This window comes from Macrobrachium rosenbergii, chromosome 12, assembly GCF_040412425.1.
Source record: "Macrobrachium rosenbergii isolate ZJJX-2024 chromosome 12, ASM4041242v1, whole genome shotgun sequence".
In the NCBI taxonomy this organism is placed as follows: Eukaryota; Metazoa; Arthropoda; class Malacostraca; order Decapoda; family Palaemonidae; genus Macrobrachium; species Macrobrachium rosenbergii.
Genome location: NC_089752.1, coordinates 18,157,764 through 18,175,237, shown reverse-complemented (window position 1 = coordinate 18,175,237; position 17,474 = coordinate 18,157,764). Strand labels below are relative to the sequence as shown.

Sequence of the window (17,474 nt, the reverse complement as noted above, 5' to 3'; positions counted from 1 at the left end):
AAGTCATCTTAGATTAGTACCCTTTTACAACTGTTACTCTTATGTATATTCACCCCCTAAAATGCTCATAAAAATGATTTACTAATTTTAAAATATTAATATTAATGTAAGCACAGTAAAATATCTATAAAGTGTTTAATACAAATTAAATAAATCTAATACATGTTAAATCTGTCTTACAAAACATTTGACAACTAGTCAAGTTACCCCTGTATACATGAGCATAGCCGTTTTCTCTCATAGTATTGAAGTCGTCCCGTTTTCCTTATATATTGGTAAAAATAACTAAAATTTTCACAAATTCGCTTTCTTTTTGTAGAGCAGCTCTGTTTATTCACTAATTACTGTATTTTTTCATACTGTGTTCATGACTAAATAAAGATTTTCATGATAAAAATAATTTACAGTGTACTTACACTGTAGTAATGTATTTATTAAGCGCATTCCATGTTGGACCCCAGACTGAGCATAACAGGTGTACGATTCATTTCTCTCTCTCTCTCTCTCTCTCTCTCTCTCTCTCTCTCTCTCTCTCTCTCTCATTGTATTTTCCAGTTTGCTTTTACTGCAAAATAAAATGAAAATAAGTAGCGAATATTTTAAATATTGTACAATATGCTCTATCATCCAAAAACACTTTACAGTAATATCACTTCAAACACATCTTAGATTACCCTTAAAGAGAGAGAGAGAGAGAGAGAGAGAAGAGAGAGAAGAGAGAAGAGAGAGAGAGAGAGAGAGAATCAAATCGAATCGAATTGAATCGTACATCTGTTATGCTCAATTAATACAGTAAATACACTGTAAATAATTTTTATCATAAAAATCAGTATTTAGTTACGAGCCCAATATGAAAAAATACAGCAATTAGTGAATAAATAGTGTTGCTCTAAAAAAAAAAAAAGAATTAGTGATAATTTCAGCGATATGGTCCATAGAAAAAATCCACGAATTAGTGAAAGTTCCCGCAGGAAAGTGAAAGATGTGTTCCACAAAAATCCACGACAAAATGAAGCATGTAAAAGTGAAGAATGAAAAAGCCGGGTAGCACTGTACCGGTATTCATTAGGTTACCAGCACTAGTGTCTAGGTATTGTCTTTTAGAAATTAGAATTTCTCTTTTACGTGGAAAACTGGCTGGTCCTGGCCAGTGTTCTTGAAGGGATCTCATGGACCAAAGATATTATGCTCATCCTTGCTGTGAAGTTTGGAATATGGATGAATACTGTATTAAGGATTAATCATAGTTCCGTCCCGAGGGTAGCCTATCTCTGATTGTAAACAGTCTCTCTGAGTCCCAAAACTTTTCCACTAGAGAAATGAGTAGACTTGTTTCTTATGATTTTCTTAGAGTTTTTTCCTCACAGGCCTTGCTTGCCAAGAATGGTTGTCTCTTCTAGGGCACATGCCCTCACCTAAAAATTTTGTTCCATATCCGTATTGAGAATGAGATCAATTCTACTCCACTGGACAGGTCTTCATCCAGATGCACTCTTAGTTTACATTCCATCAGTTAATAAAGAATCTAAATTGGTTGTAGAACAGACCATTACTCTCAACAGAAATTATTCTCAGACATTCTGGAATTCAGATGGGGTATCATTCTAGGAAACCTAGAGCTGTCTTTTCATAAGTCAGAGAAGGAAGGAGGCCTCCTTATTAATAATCTAGAACTATGGGCTAGTTGAAAGTCACTGCAAGCAGGAGATTTAGTCTTTGGAGACAATAACAATCTTCTCAGATTATACAGCAATCCTCTCATGCCTCAAGAAGCAGGGAAAGACCAAGTCCGAGTCAGAGTTCCTACTGACAGTGAAATTCTGTTGATTAGAATCCAAGAACATACTTACTGTGCCACAATAAGGGCCAGATCTTACCTACAGAATGGTTGCAACTCTCACAAGTATGTTGGGACCAGTGGAAACTATAGGGCTTGCCAAACACTGGTATGATCACAACAAGCCGTAACAAAACAGCTGATCTATTCCTCTCCCTGCCAAAACCATTCAGCTTGGGCAGTGGATGCCATGCTGACCATCTGGTCAGATCAAGACTTTTAGGTGTTGCCTGCCTATTCTCTAGAGGTAAGTTCTAAAAAAATTCCAGGCCTCTTAAGAATGCAATAATGACCCTTTTAGCCCAATGTTGACCACAGAGAATGGACATTGGGCCTATGGATCTGTTTGTAGATCAGCCTCAGTTCCAGTCTTTAAGGCCAGTTCTACTCAAGCAACCATGCATTAAGATTTCACCAAAGCCCTTCATGCTTCAGCTAACCACCTGGAGTCAGCTAGTAACTACCAACAACAAAGGTACAGTGCTAGAATTGGTGTTAGTCTAGTGGAATTTCCTGCTCTCTGGCCTCTCTAGACAATGTCATAAAGTTCTCCATGTTTTTCAGATAATTTAAGAAACTGTGTAGCTGATATCATAAGTTACAGGTCAGTGTTGTCGTCTGTGCCTTGTCATTTTAACACTGATGTCTCCAACAATAAGGACATTCAAGAAATCTTAGGTCATTAGAACAGAATACAGTAATCTGCCTGTAAGAAAAGTAGAATGGGATTTAGTTGCAATTGTAGGATTTTTGGTTTGGCCAACTTGGAGCCCTTAGAAGGAGCCTCTTTAAAGGATTTAACATCTAAAAATCGTATCTTTAATAGTATAGCCACAGCGAAAAGAGCTGCAAACATTTTCCAGTAGGATTGCCTTTTCGAATGGTAATTCATTCCTTTCCATTTTGCCAAACTTGCAGACAATAATGATGTGAATATCATTTTCTCACTTGTTCTAATGCTCGTATGGTTCTGACTTAGTTGGGAATGTAGTGGAGAAATCCTCTTATGTCAAGTTAGATCATGAAGGTTTATATATTCAGAGTTTAATATAAAACGAGGAATGCTCATAATTTATTGTGCAGTCTCAAGAATCCAAATATTCCCGTGTTTCAGTTCGCCATGTCCCTTGTTATACTTTCTTTACTTTGCTGAGCTCATAGTAATTTAGATGAATCCTTTCTACTTGTTCTCTTGGTGAAGGTAGTAAATTAAGACCTGTGCGTGCATCTTGGATTTTATAAAGATTTTGTTTTTAGATGTTAAAGTGGCACAATTGTGTTTTTGTATCTCACCTCTTGAAGGATGAGGTAACCACCCATGAAAGGATCATTTATTAAGACCTTTTCTTCCTCTTCTTTTGAAAATCCTGGTACATATACAGTAATGAGCTAATGAGTAGTTTAAAGGTGCTCATGTATATAGGGACATACATGCTATCAGGTCGGTATTTTTAGTTTGATATGGCCTTTCCAGACATTGTGCAACATGATCTTTGGCATGAGATCACTCTCCTGGCTTTATGCTCAAGGAAGTCCCTTTATAATGGTACCTCTGAATATGGAATACCCCACAACATCCATAATCCCAGCTGTCAATCCTTGACTTGAGGTAGGGATTACCAATGGGATTATGCACATCAAAGTCATTGATTGGTCTATTTTAAAAACCAATCTTGTTTTTATATGTGGGTTGGGTTTATCATCCTTTGCCGAGTGCACACTAATCCACCATCCTTGTCAGTGTGGTACAGTAGTCAGCCATATTAAAATTTGTTATTTTTATGCTTACCTAAAATTCATACTACCTACCCACCCAGCCTCCCACAATCCAGTGGGTATAAAACTAACTGAGCAGTAGGAAAATGGAATTATCGCTCTGTACCTACCTGAGGGAATGTAAACCAGAAGACGAGGTTGGTCAATAAAGGTGCAACCCATCTATTTTCTGAGTTTGGAGCTTGAAACTTATAACTGTGTGAATGGTAGGTAAGTGTATAGAAATAGTCACTTTTAATATGAAAATTGGCATTATTTCTACGAATCCCACCTAACATTCAAATAGCTGACTACTGCATGTTAACATGATGCACTTGAAAATAAGAAGAATAAAGAATGAACAATTAACACTGTAAATATATCGGTTTTCATAATAAAATTGGCTATTTCTGTACTTACCTCACCTGATGAATTATTTAATTCCTCATGGGTTGGCACTTTGGATACTTATGCTATTCTGGAGCACTTGCTGTTAGGTACAAGATGTCTCGTGCTTGGTTAGTATGCTGCTTTGGTATGTCTTTCATTGCAAATCCATTACTTGTGGAAACCCCTATGAGTTATGATTGGTCCATTATTGCTCTTAAACCTTTGACTGCAAGGTCCATTATTGCTCTTAAACCTTTGACTGCAAGGGGTTAGATATTTTGCGCCTGCATTTGCTTTCATCCATGGTTCTTCAGGACTACCCTTCCTCCTCAATGTGATTCAGGCTATGTTATTAGTACTGTAATGGCTTTGTAAGAAGAACTAAATATTTACAATAAAGTATGTTTTTTTAAAAGCCCATGAAACCCTTCCCAGGTTTTCCTGAGTATTTTTGTGCTTAACTACCATGTATATTCTTATAATCATGAGAATACTCATTCATACTAAAAAAATATTCCTACTTTTTTGGGGTGATTTTCCCTCTCCCCTTAAGAAGCATTTAGTATGCATTTTTGTCAGTAGATGTGGATGTGCCTAGTTTACTTTATGAATTTCCAGTGTCAGATGCTGCTGCTGTGAAATTTGCTCTAAGCTCATAACTTGCAAAGCATAGAAAAAATACTAAATTTGAATGTTGCATGAAGCTTAATTTTATTTTCTTCTTTTTACCTTTCTAACATTGAAAGTACTTCTTTATAATATTGCATGAATTAAAAATACAGTCAGTCAGTGTAATCTATGACTCACGTGTTAACTCGGAATGTAAACTTGACATATTTCGAAGTTTAATATCATCCTAAGTTTTAATAATTTTTCAAAAAAAATTATGCACTACATATGGAACTAAAAAATAAATTAAGAAACCTGATTTCTTTTTTTACATATTTTTGCAATAAAACCTGAAAGGGAAGGTGTTAATGTATTACCTGGCCATAAACAATTTGTCTTACTCTTTACAAGATTTTTTAGTTGGTATGACTGGAGCCATTTTACAGGAAGAAAGGCTGTTGTATGAATACTTGGTTTGTCAGCTCAGTCATTTCTTATTATAAGTCAGGATTTACATTCATTTACTTGTTCTTGATTTTCTTGTGTGAGGAGTCATAGCAAATATCGCAGTATTATAAAGTTCTGAACATTTATGTTTACTCATCCTTTTTGTTTTCACATCCACTAGCATAAGCCTACACCATGTTGCACAGTTGGGATATGTATTTCTTTAGTGTTGCACAGACAGTACAGTAAATGAACTACGTAATAATTTCCTAGATTTTGTATAGAACTGTTTTGGGATTTTGTCATAAAGACATGTTAGCTTATACTATTTTGCTCCTTTTATAACTCTCCACAGGTACCTGATAATCGACATGGCAGATTCATGCCTTGAAAATCTTATCTCTCACATATCTGAGTGCCGAGATTTTATTGATGAATGTTTGGCGGCTGGTGGTAAATGCTTGGTACATGGAAATCTGGGCATATCTCGAAGTGCAGCAGTTGTAATTGCATATGTTATGGAGAAAAAGATGTTAACCTATAAGTAAGTGTAATTTAAAAATTTTTTTTTTTTTAGAAAATAGCAAGTTGAAACTACTTGTATTGTGGTATTCTTGAAACTTTTTCATTGTATATATAGATAAATATTTATATCTAAATAAAAATCTTAACTATCATGACAAACACTATAATTAAATATATAAGTACAAGGTATATCCCACTGCTTTCAGTATAGTAGTGGATATGATAGTGGTAATTTATTTATATTTTGAAAGTTCTCTCTCTCTCTCTCTCTTCTCTCTCTCTCTCTCTCTCTCTCTCTCTCTCTCTCTCTCTCTTCTATTTATATATATATATATATATATATATATATATATATTATTATTTATATATATATATATATATATATATATATATATATATTTATTTATTTATTTATTTATTGCAGTACACTCTGAACACCTGAATTAGCCCATAATCCACTAGCCTGAACAACGTCAATTACCAATCCCCCTATAGGGAATTTTAACAGCCAGCATTTACCAACGCTGCAGGTAAAATCTTGTCACTGAGCTACCACAACAAATGGTTGGTAACACCGACACGTGTGTGCCGACACGCCCCATTTTCGTCAGTTGCTTTCTGTTTGTGCTGCTGAACGGTTGTTCCCTTCAGCAGGGAGAAATTTAATCCTATTGCTCGACTCCTCTTTGGTATTTGAGATTTCTGGACTGGATTTACTGACCTTTCTCCCAAATTACAACCTTCTGCTTGGATTTAAAGACTCTTCCCCTGGATTAACGACCTTCTGCTTGGATTTCTCAGCCTTTCTGGATATTTCGTCGTGGAATGTCTTTGGATTTGAGTTCACCAGTTCTTGAAACTTGTGTGATCATTACGGACAAGTCTCCCTCCTCTCCTGCCACTACCGTGCCTTTGACCTCGACTTCATCAGCCCCTACAACCATGGATGCTAGTGCCCATTGCTCCTGCTCGTCTTGCAAAAAACGGATGAGTACTTTGAGACATGATAGACACTCCATTTGTGAGGCATGTAGAAAGATTCAATGTAATGTACAAACGCGTTGCGATGAATGCTCAGATTGGACGTTAGAACAGATGGAAGATTACATTCGCCATCGCAAGTCCTTGGTTAGCAAGGGCGGCAAACGGCGGTCGGATTCTTCACTGCCTCAAGGGCCTCAGGCTTCAGTTTCAGATTTAGTGAGCTCAGAGATAGTTAAACAGTTAGAAGATAGGATTACGAGTAGTATGACAAATTTAGTAGCTAGTCTTTTCCAGCAATTTTCTAGCAAGGATAGTTGTAGTGTTAGGATGTCTAATCTTGCTTCTCTTTCAGCTCCTCTGTCTGTTCCAGAACCAGCCCTAACGGGTGCTGAGGGTAATGGAGAACCGCAAGCCTCCGAGTGGGTAGGTTCTACCGGCCCCCTCGGCGCGGAGCAGACAGTGAAGGACCCTCCCCCCCAACCCCCTGTAGTGTTGTTGAAAAATTCAATGTTGAAAACTGTAGTCAGGATCAAGAGCTAGGTATGACTAAGACGGATAGGTCGGGATTAGGTAGGTAGGAGAAAGCATCAGGCGTGCAGAGTCGGTCTCCTATTGGGATTTCGGGTTCTAATGGAGTTTGTGCCCCTGCAAAATTTTTGCTTTCATCATTTCTGTTTCGATCTGGCGCAAGGTCACCTCCATCCAGTAAAGTGGATTTGGGTGTGCTGCTTTCGGCTTCTAAGAGTGGTTCGCGTGATCGGTCTGGAGATATGGCAGAATATAATGCAGATTTGTTGGGTCTGTCTAAAGGATGTAGACTTTGGTGAGAGGTTGTTTGTTGAACGGGTTTTCTAACATTAGAGAATATGTGACTCAGGAGTGTCCGGAATTTATGTCGGACATGCTTCAGGATTATCAGGGAGGGGGCGGATTCGGTCTACCTTCTGTCCCTTCGTTCTAAGGGTTCTGTTTTTTTCCTCTGGATTATCTGTAACTTTACCTTCCTTGCCCACATTCTCTGTTTCCCCCCTTTCAGTCTCATCTTCAGCTCTTTCTTCTTCTTCTTCTGCCCTTCCTGCGGTTTCCACATCTTCTTTCCCTCTTTCTACGAATCCCGACATCCCCTCTTCTCAGGTAACTTTTTCTTCGTACTCCATTCCTCTGTCTTCCCCCTTCCCTTCCGCAGTCCAGCCTTCCTTGGTAGGAGGCTCTTCTGGTCAAGTGAGAACTCAGCTTTGGCAAAATTTGGCCTCCAGTGCTCTAGGTTCCAGGTTCAATCCCTTCGGGTATGCGCAACCCCTTGCTTCTGCTTCAAGCATCAGGTATTCCGGGTATTTCCCAGAGTTTGCCGGTCGCTTCTAGTTCGGGCTTGCGGTACCATCTCCGATCGGTCCAAGGTTTTCATCACCCACCTTTTCTGCTGCGGAAGTTTCATTGGTAACTCCTACCTCTTTCATTCTCCCTTCTTCTTCTTCATCTTCTTCCATCCCTCCGCAAGCATTTTCACTTACACATCCTTCCGCAGGGTTTAGCAACTAGGGTTCCGCTTCTTTTACTCGGCTCCCCTTTGGTAGCAATGTGGAAGCAGTTTCGGGTCTCTCAGCTCCTTCCTTTCTTCCTCCCCGTGGAATCAATGATTTGGATCCAGCTCCGGGTACCAGGTTAGGTTTAGGTATGCAGCATCTGGATTTGGTGGTCTGTTTGTTGATCCTTCATCATCGTCTGGGCACCGTTCAGCTCCTCCTCCTCCTTTATCTCTCTTGGACCGTTCGGACATGGCCGAACTGGATTCTCATCCAGAGGTATTGTAGCTCAGAGAGTCCTGAGATGGTGTGAAGAAAAGAAGGTTTCTCTTCTTCCTCAATTCGTATCGGGGAGTCTCAATGTGCTGGCCGATTCGTTAAGTCGCTCTCGTCAGGTATTGGGGGGAGTGTGGACTTTAGCTCAGGACGTAGTAGGTCAGGTTCTCCGGAAATGGCCAGCAACTGTAGATTTATTTGCGACGAGATTGAACCATCGTCTTCCAGTGTACTTTGATTGAACCATCATCTTCCAGTGTACTTTTCACCAGTGGCGGGCTCCATGTCGATGGGCACCGATGTGATGCTACAAAATTGGAATCGTATGCAGGTATATGCCTTTCCTCCATTCGGGCTCATTCATCAAGTAATCAGGAAATTGCAGGAAAGTGTCAATACGGATATGACCGTAATAGCTCCTTGCTGGCCCCGATGTCCTTGGTTTCCGGAATTCCTAGAGCTCCTCACAGAATTTCCAATGTTCGTACCCATGCGGAAAGATCTTCTCAAACAACAGCATTTCCATCATTATCACCCAAACCCTCGCGTGCTGAACACAACTAAACCCTCGCGTGCTGAACCTAGTTGCATGGCGACTATCGAGGGAGCAGCTAGACAAACCGGAGTCGCTAAAGCTGTGGCTAGACAGCTTTCTTTCAGCTTGAGAAAGTCAACCCGCAAACTTTACCAAATCAGATGGACAGTGTATAGAAGTGGGTGTCGTAAGGAAGGTCACTCCATCTCTAGACCTTCTATTGCTAAGATAGCTGAATTTTTGTTATTCCTTAGAAAAGCCAAGGGTCTTTCGTATTCTGCTATTACTGGCTACCGCTCAATGTTTAGCAGTACATTTAGCTTCCATCTCCCAGAGATTTCTACTAGCAAAATCATCCATGATTTATTGTGTTCTTTTAAGATTGAACATCCTGTTTTGCCGAGTCGGGCTCCTCCGTGGGATTTGTTGGAAGTACTTCATTTTCTGCGTTCCCCTGCCTTTGAACCCATTGAAGCTCTAACTTTGAGACAGCTGACTAAGAAGGTCTTTTTCTCACGGCCTTAGCTACAGCAAAAACGGTGGGTGAGCTTCTGGCGATTTCTAGGTTGGTCTCTTATTCAGGAAATGATATGCATTTGTCTTTTCTACCGGAATTTGTGGCGAAGACGGAGTCGGAAGTTAACCCTCTTCCTCGTTCGTTCAGAGTTCTTTCTCTGCAAGAGTTTATTGCTGGCGACCCAGCGGAGATGTATTTATGCCAGGTGCGAGCATTGAAAGTTTATTTGTCATAGGTGGAAAAACTCTGTCCTCGTCCACGTACACTTTTCGTCTCAACACAGGATCCGTCCCGCTCGCTGTTAAAGAACGCGATCCGTTACTTTCTGAAGGAAGTAATTTCCCAAGCTTCACTGGGTTGTCCTTCTTGTTCTTCTCCGTTGTCTTCAAGCCCTATATTACCCTGAGCACACAGCATTCAAAGTATTGCCACTTCATCTTCCTTTCTAAGGAATTATTCAGTATCTTCTCTTCTGGAAGCGGCTACTTGGAAATCTGTGTCAGTATTTACTTACTTTTATTTAAGAGATGTTCAATTCACCTCGTCGGAGGGGTATTCGCTTAGTCCGTTTGTGGCGGCTAACTCTATCATATAGGGTGCGTTCATTTTAACTGAGGGAGTATTCTCTTAGTCCGTCATTGCGACTAACTCTATCTAGGGTGTGTTCCGTTTAACCAAAGGGATATTCTTTTAGTCCGTTGGTTTGTAGGTTAACCAGAGAGAAGAATTCCTTGTTAGGCAACAGTGATAGCATAATCACAGGAAATTAGGTTAGTACGTTTTCTTTAACTATCATAGTCTCGGGTAGTTTTCCCTACGAGTCCACGGGGTGCTTTCGAGTAGGTTAGGCTTCTCGTCGGCGCGAGATACTTTCGTCGCGGTCGGTCGTCTGACCCTTCCTCACCCAGTCGGGTTACCCAGAGGACAGTGGCTCTGCACACTGCTTCACTTCCCCTCCATACATGAGAGCTTTGAATAGCCACATGGGATGTCGACGGACGGAGACAAGACTGACCTCACAGACGATCAAAGTACTCTCCAGTTTGTCTCTTCACCAAAAACATTGATCGTTATGGCGAGTGTAAAAATAAACAAGATAGCCTATGCAGAACAGATTGGTGAGCTACCATCTCTGAGGTTGGTAAAGGGGCGTGCAGTAGAATTGATCCCTCCTCCTCTAAATGTTGTTAATCGGGCTAATTCAGGTGTTCAGGAAGTGTATTGCAGTATAATGAAACATCATTTTATCATAAAAATGTCATTATTGTAATGCCTACCTGAACACCTGAATGATTCCCACCCTCCTTTCCCCACATCAATTTGACCTTGAGTAAAGCAATTGACGAAAATGGGGCGTGTCGGCACACACCTGTGTCGGTGTTACTAACCATTTGTTGTGGTAGCTAAGTGACACGATTTTACCTGCAGCGCTGGTAATGCTGGTTGTTAAAATTCTCAATAGGGGGATTGGTAATTGAGGTTATTCGGGGTAGTGGGATTAAGGGCTAATTCAGGTGTTCAGGTAGGTATTACAATATCAGTTTTATTATGAAAACTTCATTATATATATAGATATATGTGTGTGTGTGTGTATATATATGCTTAAAAAATCACAGTAGATGCATGTGACTTTAGTGTATAAGCGAATCCCACAGGAAAAAGACAGGCAGAAGTTCAGTACCAAGCGCTTTCACGTTTATTGACACATCGTCGGGGCACGAATGAGACACAAATATAAAGAAGGTTACAAAGTAAACAAAAAGAACAAGAATACCAGACGGTCAATTGTCAAAGGGTAATAAACAGAAAGTTAATCCAGGATAATCCAGGATCGAGCTGTCACAAACTGAATCTAAGACCAAACAAAATGACATACTAAAGTTTAGGCTTACAAAATCCATAGAGGAAGAAAGAAATTGTAATTTGAATTTTCTTGATGTAACTGTCCATAGACATGATAGAAATTTCACCTTTTCAGTGTTTCGAAAATCAACTAACATTGCCTCTTTTGTTCATTATTATTCTAATCACCATCAGAATGTTAAATTCTCTGTTTTTTCTGTAATGTTCTTAAGGGCTTTACGTGTTTGTAGCCCGCAGTTCATTGATGCTGAGATCAAAACTTTTTATTATATTGCTTTGAAACTTAAATACCCAAGGACCTTTATAGATGTAGCATGGAAAAGAGCCAGGAAAACATTTTATTTAACTAATAACAAACTTGAATTCATCAAGCATAATATTCTCAAATTACCATATGATGAAAGGTTTTTACAAAGTCCTAGAATTTTAAAGCATTTCAACATAAATGTTGTTTTCAATAATTTTAATGTTAAGTTTAGTGATAAAAATTCATCTAAAAGATGTTTCTGGCTTCATCTATAGAAATTCCTTGCAAAAAATGTGATAAAATATATTATGGGCAAACTGGAAAACCACTTTCAACAGATCAAACAACACCAATTATTCTGTGAGAACTGGTCAAATATCAGAATGCATTATTCGTACATATGAAATTTAGATCATCCTATTAACTGGAGTAAAGCAAGACCTTTAGTCCTGTGCAATGACACAATTAAAAGAAATATCATCAAATCTTGTTTTATTAAGTCAAATAATGAAAGTGTTCTAAATTTAAGTCTTGGTTTATTTAAACTTGATGCTTTAATAATTAAAAAGTTGTTGTTGATAAATATAAGCAAAAATTAATATTAATTTTTATACATGTTACTGCAATTTGAATGGGTGAATTCCGTTTTCCCCTTACGGTTAAGTATATATTTGGATTAGTTGTGACCGCGTGATCCCGGATTTGCCATGGATTAACCTTTTCTTTTTAACCCCTGGCAATTAACCCTTAAACGCCTGTTGGACGTTTTAAGCGTCGTCAAAAAATTGTCTGCCGAATGCCGAGTGGGCGTTGCAAGCGTCGACTGAAAATGCTTTTTTTAAATATTAGCGGAAAAATAATTATAGGCCTAGTTTGCGGAAGATTTCCAAATCAGCGCCTTGGCGGATGCTGGGAGTTCATGGATCCAGGTGTTGTGTTGTTTTTGAGTATCACCCAGGCGCGCATCACGCGAATTCCCTCTACTCACGCCAGATAGCATCAGCGTCAGACCTTACAGGGAGTGATATTTTGACGCAGACGTGTTTTGCAGAACTTTGGCGAGTGTTTGCATATTCGTGCTGCAACAGAATGTTTGTAGATATGTCACAAAGGCGTCAGGACCATGAAAGGCGCATACTGCCTGTCGGAGTGGCGTGTGAGGCGAGTTTAGACTGAAGCAACCAAAGTGAATTTTAACATTCGGTCAACTTTGACTCGACCCCGAAATGATCGAAAAAACGCATCCGTAAGCCATAATTATTACATTCAGTAACAATCAATCATTTACCTTCATTTTGCAACAAACGAAAAGTCTCTAACAATATTTAGAATTTTTGGTGAATTTTGAAGAAAAATTTTCCTCCGCTCCTGTAGCGAACTCCACTGAAAATCCTGTCATTTCTTGCGTCAACTTACAGTAATTTTTTCGCCGTTTCATATTATTCGTTACATAAGTGTTATACATGAAAATGTGCGCAATTTCATATAGAATACAACAAAATATATCATTCTTTAGCTCTTCACAGTGTTTTAATATTTACATTGAAATGCGATAACTTATTAAAATTGCAACATTCGGTCAACTTTATTTCGACCCGGAAATGATCGGCAGCATCCGTAAGCCATAATGATTACATTTGGTAACAATCAATCATTTACCTTCATTTTGCAACAAACGGAAAGTCTCTAGCACAATATTTAGAATTTTGGTGAATTTTGAAAAAAAAATGTTCCTCTGCTTGGCTTGAACTCCGCTGAAAATCCTGTAATTTCTTGCGTCAGCTTGCCGTAATTTTTCGTCGTTTCCGTATTCGTTACATAAGTGTTATACATCAAAATGTGCAATTTCATGTAGAATACAACAAAAAATATATCATTCCTTTAGCTCTTCACAGTTTTTAATATCTACATAGAAATCATGATAACTGACAAAATTTTAACATTCGGTCAAGTTGTGACTGGACGAAATGATCGAAAAACGCATCCGTAAGCCATAATTATTACATTCGAGTAACAATCAATCATTTACCTTCATTTTTGCAACAAGCGGAAAGTCTCTAGCACATTATTTAGATTTTTGGTGAATTTTGAAAAAAATTTTTCCTTCGCTCCATAGCGCGTACTCCGCTGAAAATCCTGTCATTTCTTGCGTCAGCTTTCCGTAATTTTTCGCCGTTTCATATTATTCGTTACATAAAATGTTATACATCAAAATAATGTATAATTTCATGTAGAATACAACAAAAAATATGTCATTCCTTTAGATCTTCACAGTTTTTAATATTTTCGCCGAAATCACGATAACTGACAAAATTTTTAACATTGATGGTCCTTTGATTCGACCAAAATGATCGAAAAACGCATCCGTAAGCCATAATTATTACATTCGAGTAACAATCAATCATTTACCTTCATTTTGCAACAAGCGGAAAGTCTCTAGCACATTATTTAGATTTTTGGTGAATTTTTGAAAAAAATTTTCCTTCGCCTCATGACATGTACTCCTCTGAAAATCCTGTCATTTCTTGCGTCAGCTTGCCGTAATTTTCGCCGTTTCATATTCGTTACGCAAGTGTTATACATCAAAATGTGCGAAAATTTCATGTAAGAATACAACAAAAAATATATCATTCCTTTAGCTCTTCACAGTTTTTTAATATTTCGCCCAAATCCACGATAACTGACAAGAATTTTAACATTGGTCAGCTTTGACTCGGCGAAATGATCGCAGCATCAAGTAAGCCATAATTATTACATTCGGTAACAATCAATCATTTACCTTCGTTTGCAACAAACAGAAAGTCTCTAGCACAATATGTAGATTTTTGGTGAATTTGAAAAAAATTTTCCTTAAGCTCCATGTGTGAGACTCGCTGAAAATCCTGTCATTTCTTGCGTCAGCTTTACGTATTATTGTTAAGCCGTTTCATATTATTCGTTACATAAAAGTGTTATACATCAAAAATGCGCAATTTCATGTAAGAATACACAACAAAAAAATATATCATTCCTTTGGCTCATCTGGTTTTTATATTTACATCGAAATAACGATAAATAGAAAAAATCAACCTTCGGTCAACTTTAACTCGATCGAAATGGTTCAAAAATGCAATTGTAGCTAAAACTTACAGCCTAGTAATATTCAACCAATTTCCTTCATTTTGGCACAATTGAGAAAGTCTCTAGCACAATATTTTGATTTTTGTGAATTTTGAAAAAACTTTCGATCTCAAGCGTTACAAATTCATGCATCATTTGTGATATGTTTTACTCTGTGTTGCTTTAATCGTTTTACAATCTGTTATATACCAGAATCATCAAAATTTAGTGTACAATACAACTAAAAACAATTAACTCGTACTTTAACGTTTTTTCCTTACAAGCGCGGTTTGTATACAATTATATACGAGTTTTTTTTTTTTTTCGCTGTCATATATTCAATATTTTATATGATAATGATATGTTTTTATTTCTGATAGTTTGCATACTAAACTTCAGGCAATGAGAAAAAAGGCCAAAAATGACTCTTAATCTTGAAAACTTGGCGTGCTGTGATTTTTTGAAAAAAAAATTTTTTTCCGCTTAGTAGCTACCTCTCGGAGGCTGCCGGCATACAGGAGCGTTTTTTGAAAAATAGGGCGGTTAAAAGGGTTAACCATCTGGTATTCAAGGTTATACATATTTTGGATTTTGTAGCTAAACTTTAGTATGTCATTTTGTTTGGTCTTAGTTCGGTTTTGTGACAGCTCGAGTCAGATTATCCTGGATTAACTTTCTGTTTACCCTTTGACAATTGACCGTCGTATTCTTGTTTTGTTTACTTTGTAACCTTCTTTATATTTGTGTCTCGTGGTGCCCGACGATCAGCGAATAATAGCGATGGGCGCTTGGTACTGAACTTCTGCCTGTCTCTGTGAGATTCGCATAGCAATAACATGTATGTATATATATATATAATAACTATGTATGTATGAATGTATATATATATATATATATATGTATGTATGTATGAATATGTAACTATATATAATATATATATATATATATATATATATATATATATATATATATATATATATACTATATACTATATATATCATCATGTATGTAATGCTTAATGTATGTATGTATGTATGAATGTGTGTGTATATATATATATATATATATATATATATATATTATATATATATATATATATATATATATATATATATATATATACTCTTCTTTCTGCTATATATAATATATCTCTCTCATCCATATATATCAGTATGTGGAACAAATATATATATATATATATATATATATATATATATATATACCGATAATAATATAGTTCTTTGTGTTATGTTGGCGTAATATATTATATATATATATATAAATCACAATATATATATATAATATATATATATATATATATACAGTAGAGGTATATATATATATGTTTATATATAAATCAATGGCTATCTATATATATAACAACCATATAATATATATGGGATATATATATATATATATACAGTAAACCGTTCAGTACAATGCAATCTGAAATTTTCGTTAGAAAAAACGTTGTTTTCTTGGGCCTGGAACGATCTACCCATTATTCAGCGAGGACAATTCACCCATTCACAGTTTTTTCTCTGAGAAATATTCACTAATTACTTTTTTTCTAAAAATGAGAATCATTTTCATGACAAAAGTTATCCCTTTTTTAAATAATAGCAAGCTTTGACCTCAAAAGATAAAAAATGTAAAACTGCTTTAACAGATTTCAATTGCCGCTCTCAGTTTGGTACTAATCAACCACATTTCCCATATCAGGACTGGTATGTTGGAAGGTAAGACTATAGATCTTTGCACTAGGTATCAACAATGTTAGGCAAAATAATCTTCACAGTAAACTTCCCTTTTCGGTAACTATGGTATGTGAAGGTCATGGCTCAGAAAGGATAATGTGTAGACAACTTCCCCTCCTGTCTGGGATAAAACAATGGGGAGCAATGGAATCTGTTCTTTTGCTTGTCATTGAAGAAATAAGGAACCAATAACCATTTGGCTAATTTAGGGCTACTAGGCAAGCAGTTCCTCTGAAAGTTAGTAGATTATTCAAAGCTTTTGAAATCTTGGGCAATGAAGGAAAAGGGTATACCGTCCTCCATTTGTTCCAGTCTTGTAGGAATGCGTCTCTTGCTGTCGACTGAATGTCCAGGTTCAGAAACACATACACTCGCATATGGCAAACAGGTCCACTTCCAGATTGTGGAAGCATGTTAGCAATTAGTGACTTGAGAGGAGCTCAGCCTCTTTATAGAATCTGGAAGCATGTTAGCAATTACTGACTTGAGAGGAGCTCAGCCTCTTTATAGAAGACATTGCAGTCACATTGTCTAGGACAAACAAAATGTGATTTCCTTTTGGAGTTTCAATTTTCTGAGATGGAAAGACAGCCAATAGCCCCAGGAAGCTGGTATGACACTCCTTCAGAACAGGTGACCATCTTCCTTGTAACTGACAATCCTCAAATGGCCTCCCCAACTTGTCAAGGAGGCATCCATGTGTATTATCACTTGTACGAACAGTGGAGTCAGGTCGTCCTGTTTGTCAGAGACCCCTTCCAGGTCCACAGACAGAGTATCTTCCCAATCTCAGATGAAGATCACAAAGCCTTTTCCAGTTCTTGGCCAGTGGTCTAGACCTGGAACACCATTTCATTTTAATCCTTTGGCCAGCCTTATGAGAGCCATTAATCAGCTCAGTGGTGTGGTTAAACTATTCTAATAATAATGATAATACAGTCATACCCCGAACCTATGCGAGGTTAGGTTCTGGAGCCCCTCGCGCAAGGTGAATTTTTGTGTAAGTTTGGCATGGTCTTTAAAAATGCTAATAAATGTTTATTTCTAGAGTTTAAGTACTAAATATGACCCTAATCATGCTCCCAAAGTATTAAGCTAACTTTTAAATGA

The 17,474-nt window shown here is 37.5% G+C and overlaps 1 protein-coding gene across 1 annotated transcript in view; it reads left to right on the top strand.

The window, feature by feature from the left end:
- LOC136844423 (serine/threonine/tyrosine-interacting protein B-like) overlaps positions 1-17,474 on the top strand; it is a 54,305-nt gene that overhangs the window by 26,916 nt on the left and 9,915 nt on the right. Inside the window, exon 4 of the mRNA XM_067113613.1 lies at positions 5,394-5,582. Within this exon, the coding sequence (XP_066969714.1) occupies positions 5,394-5,582 (189 nt within the window). The remainder of the gene's footprint in view (positions 1-5,393; positions 5,583-17,474) is intronic.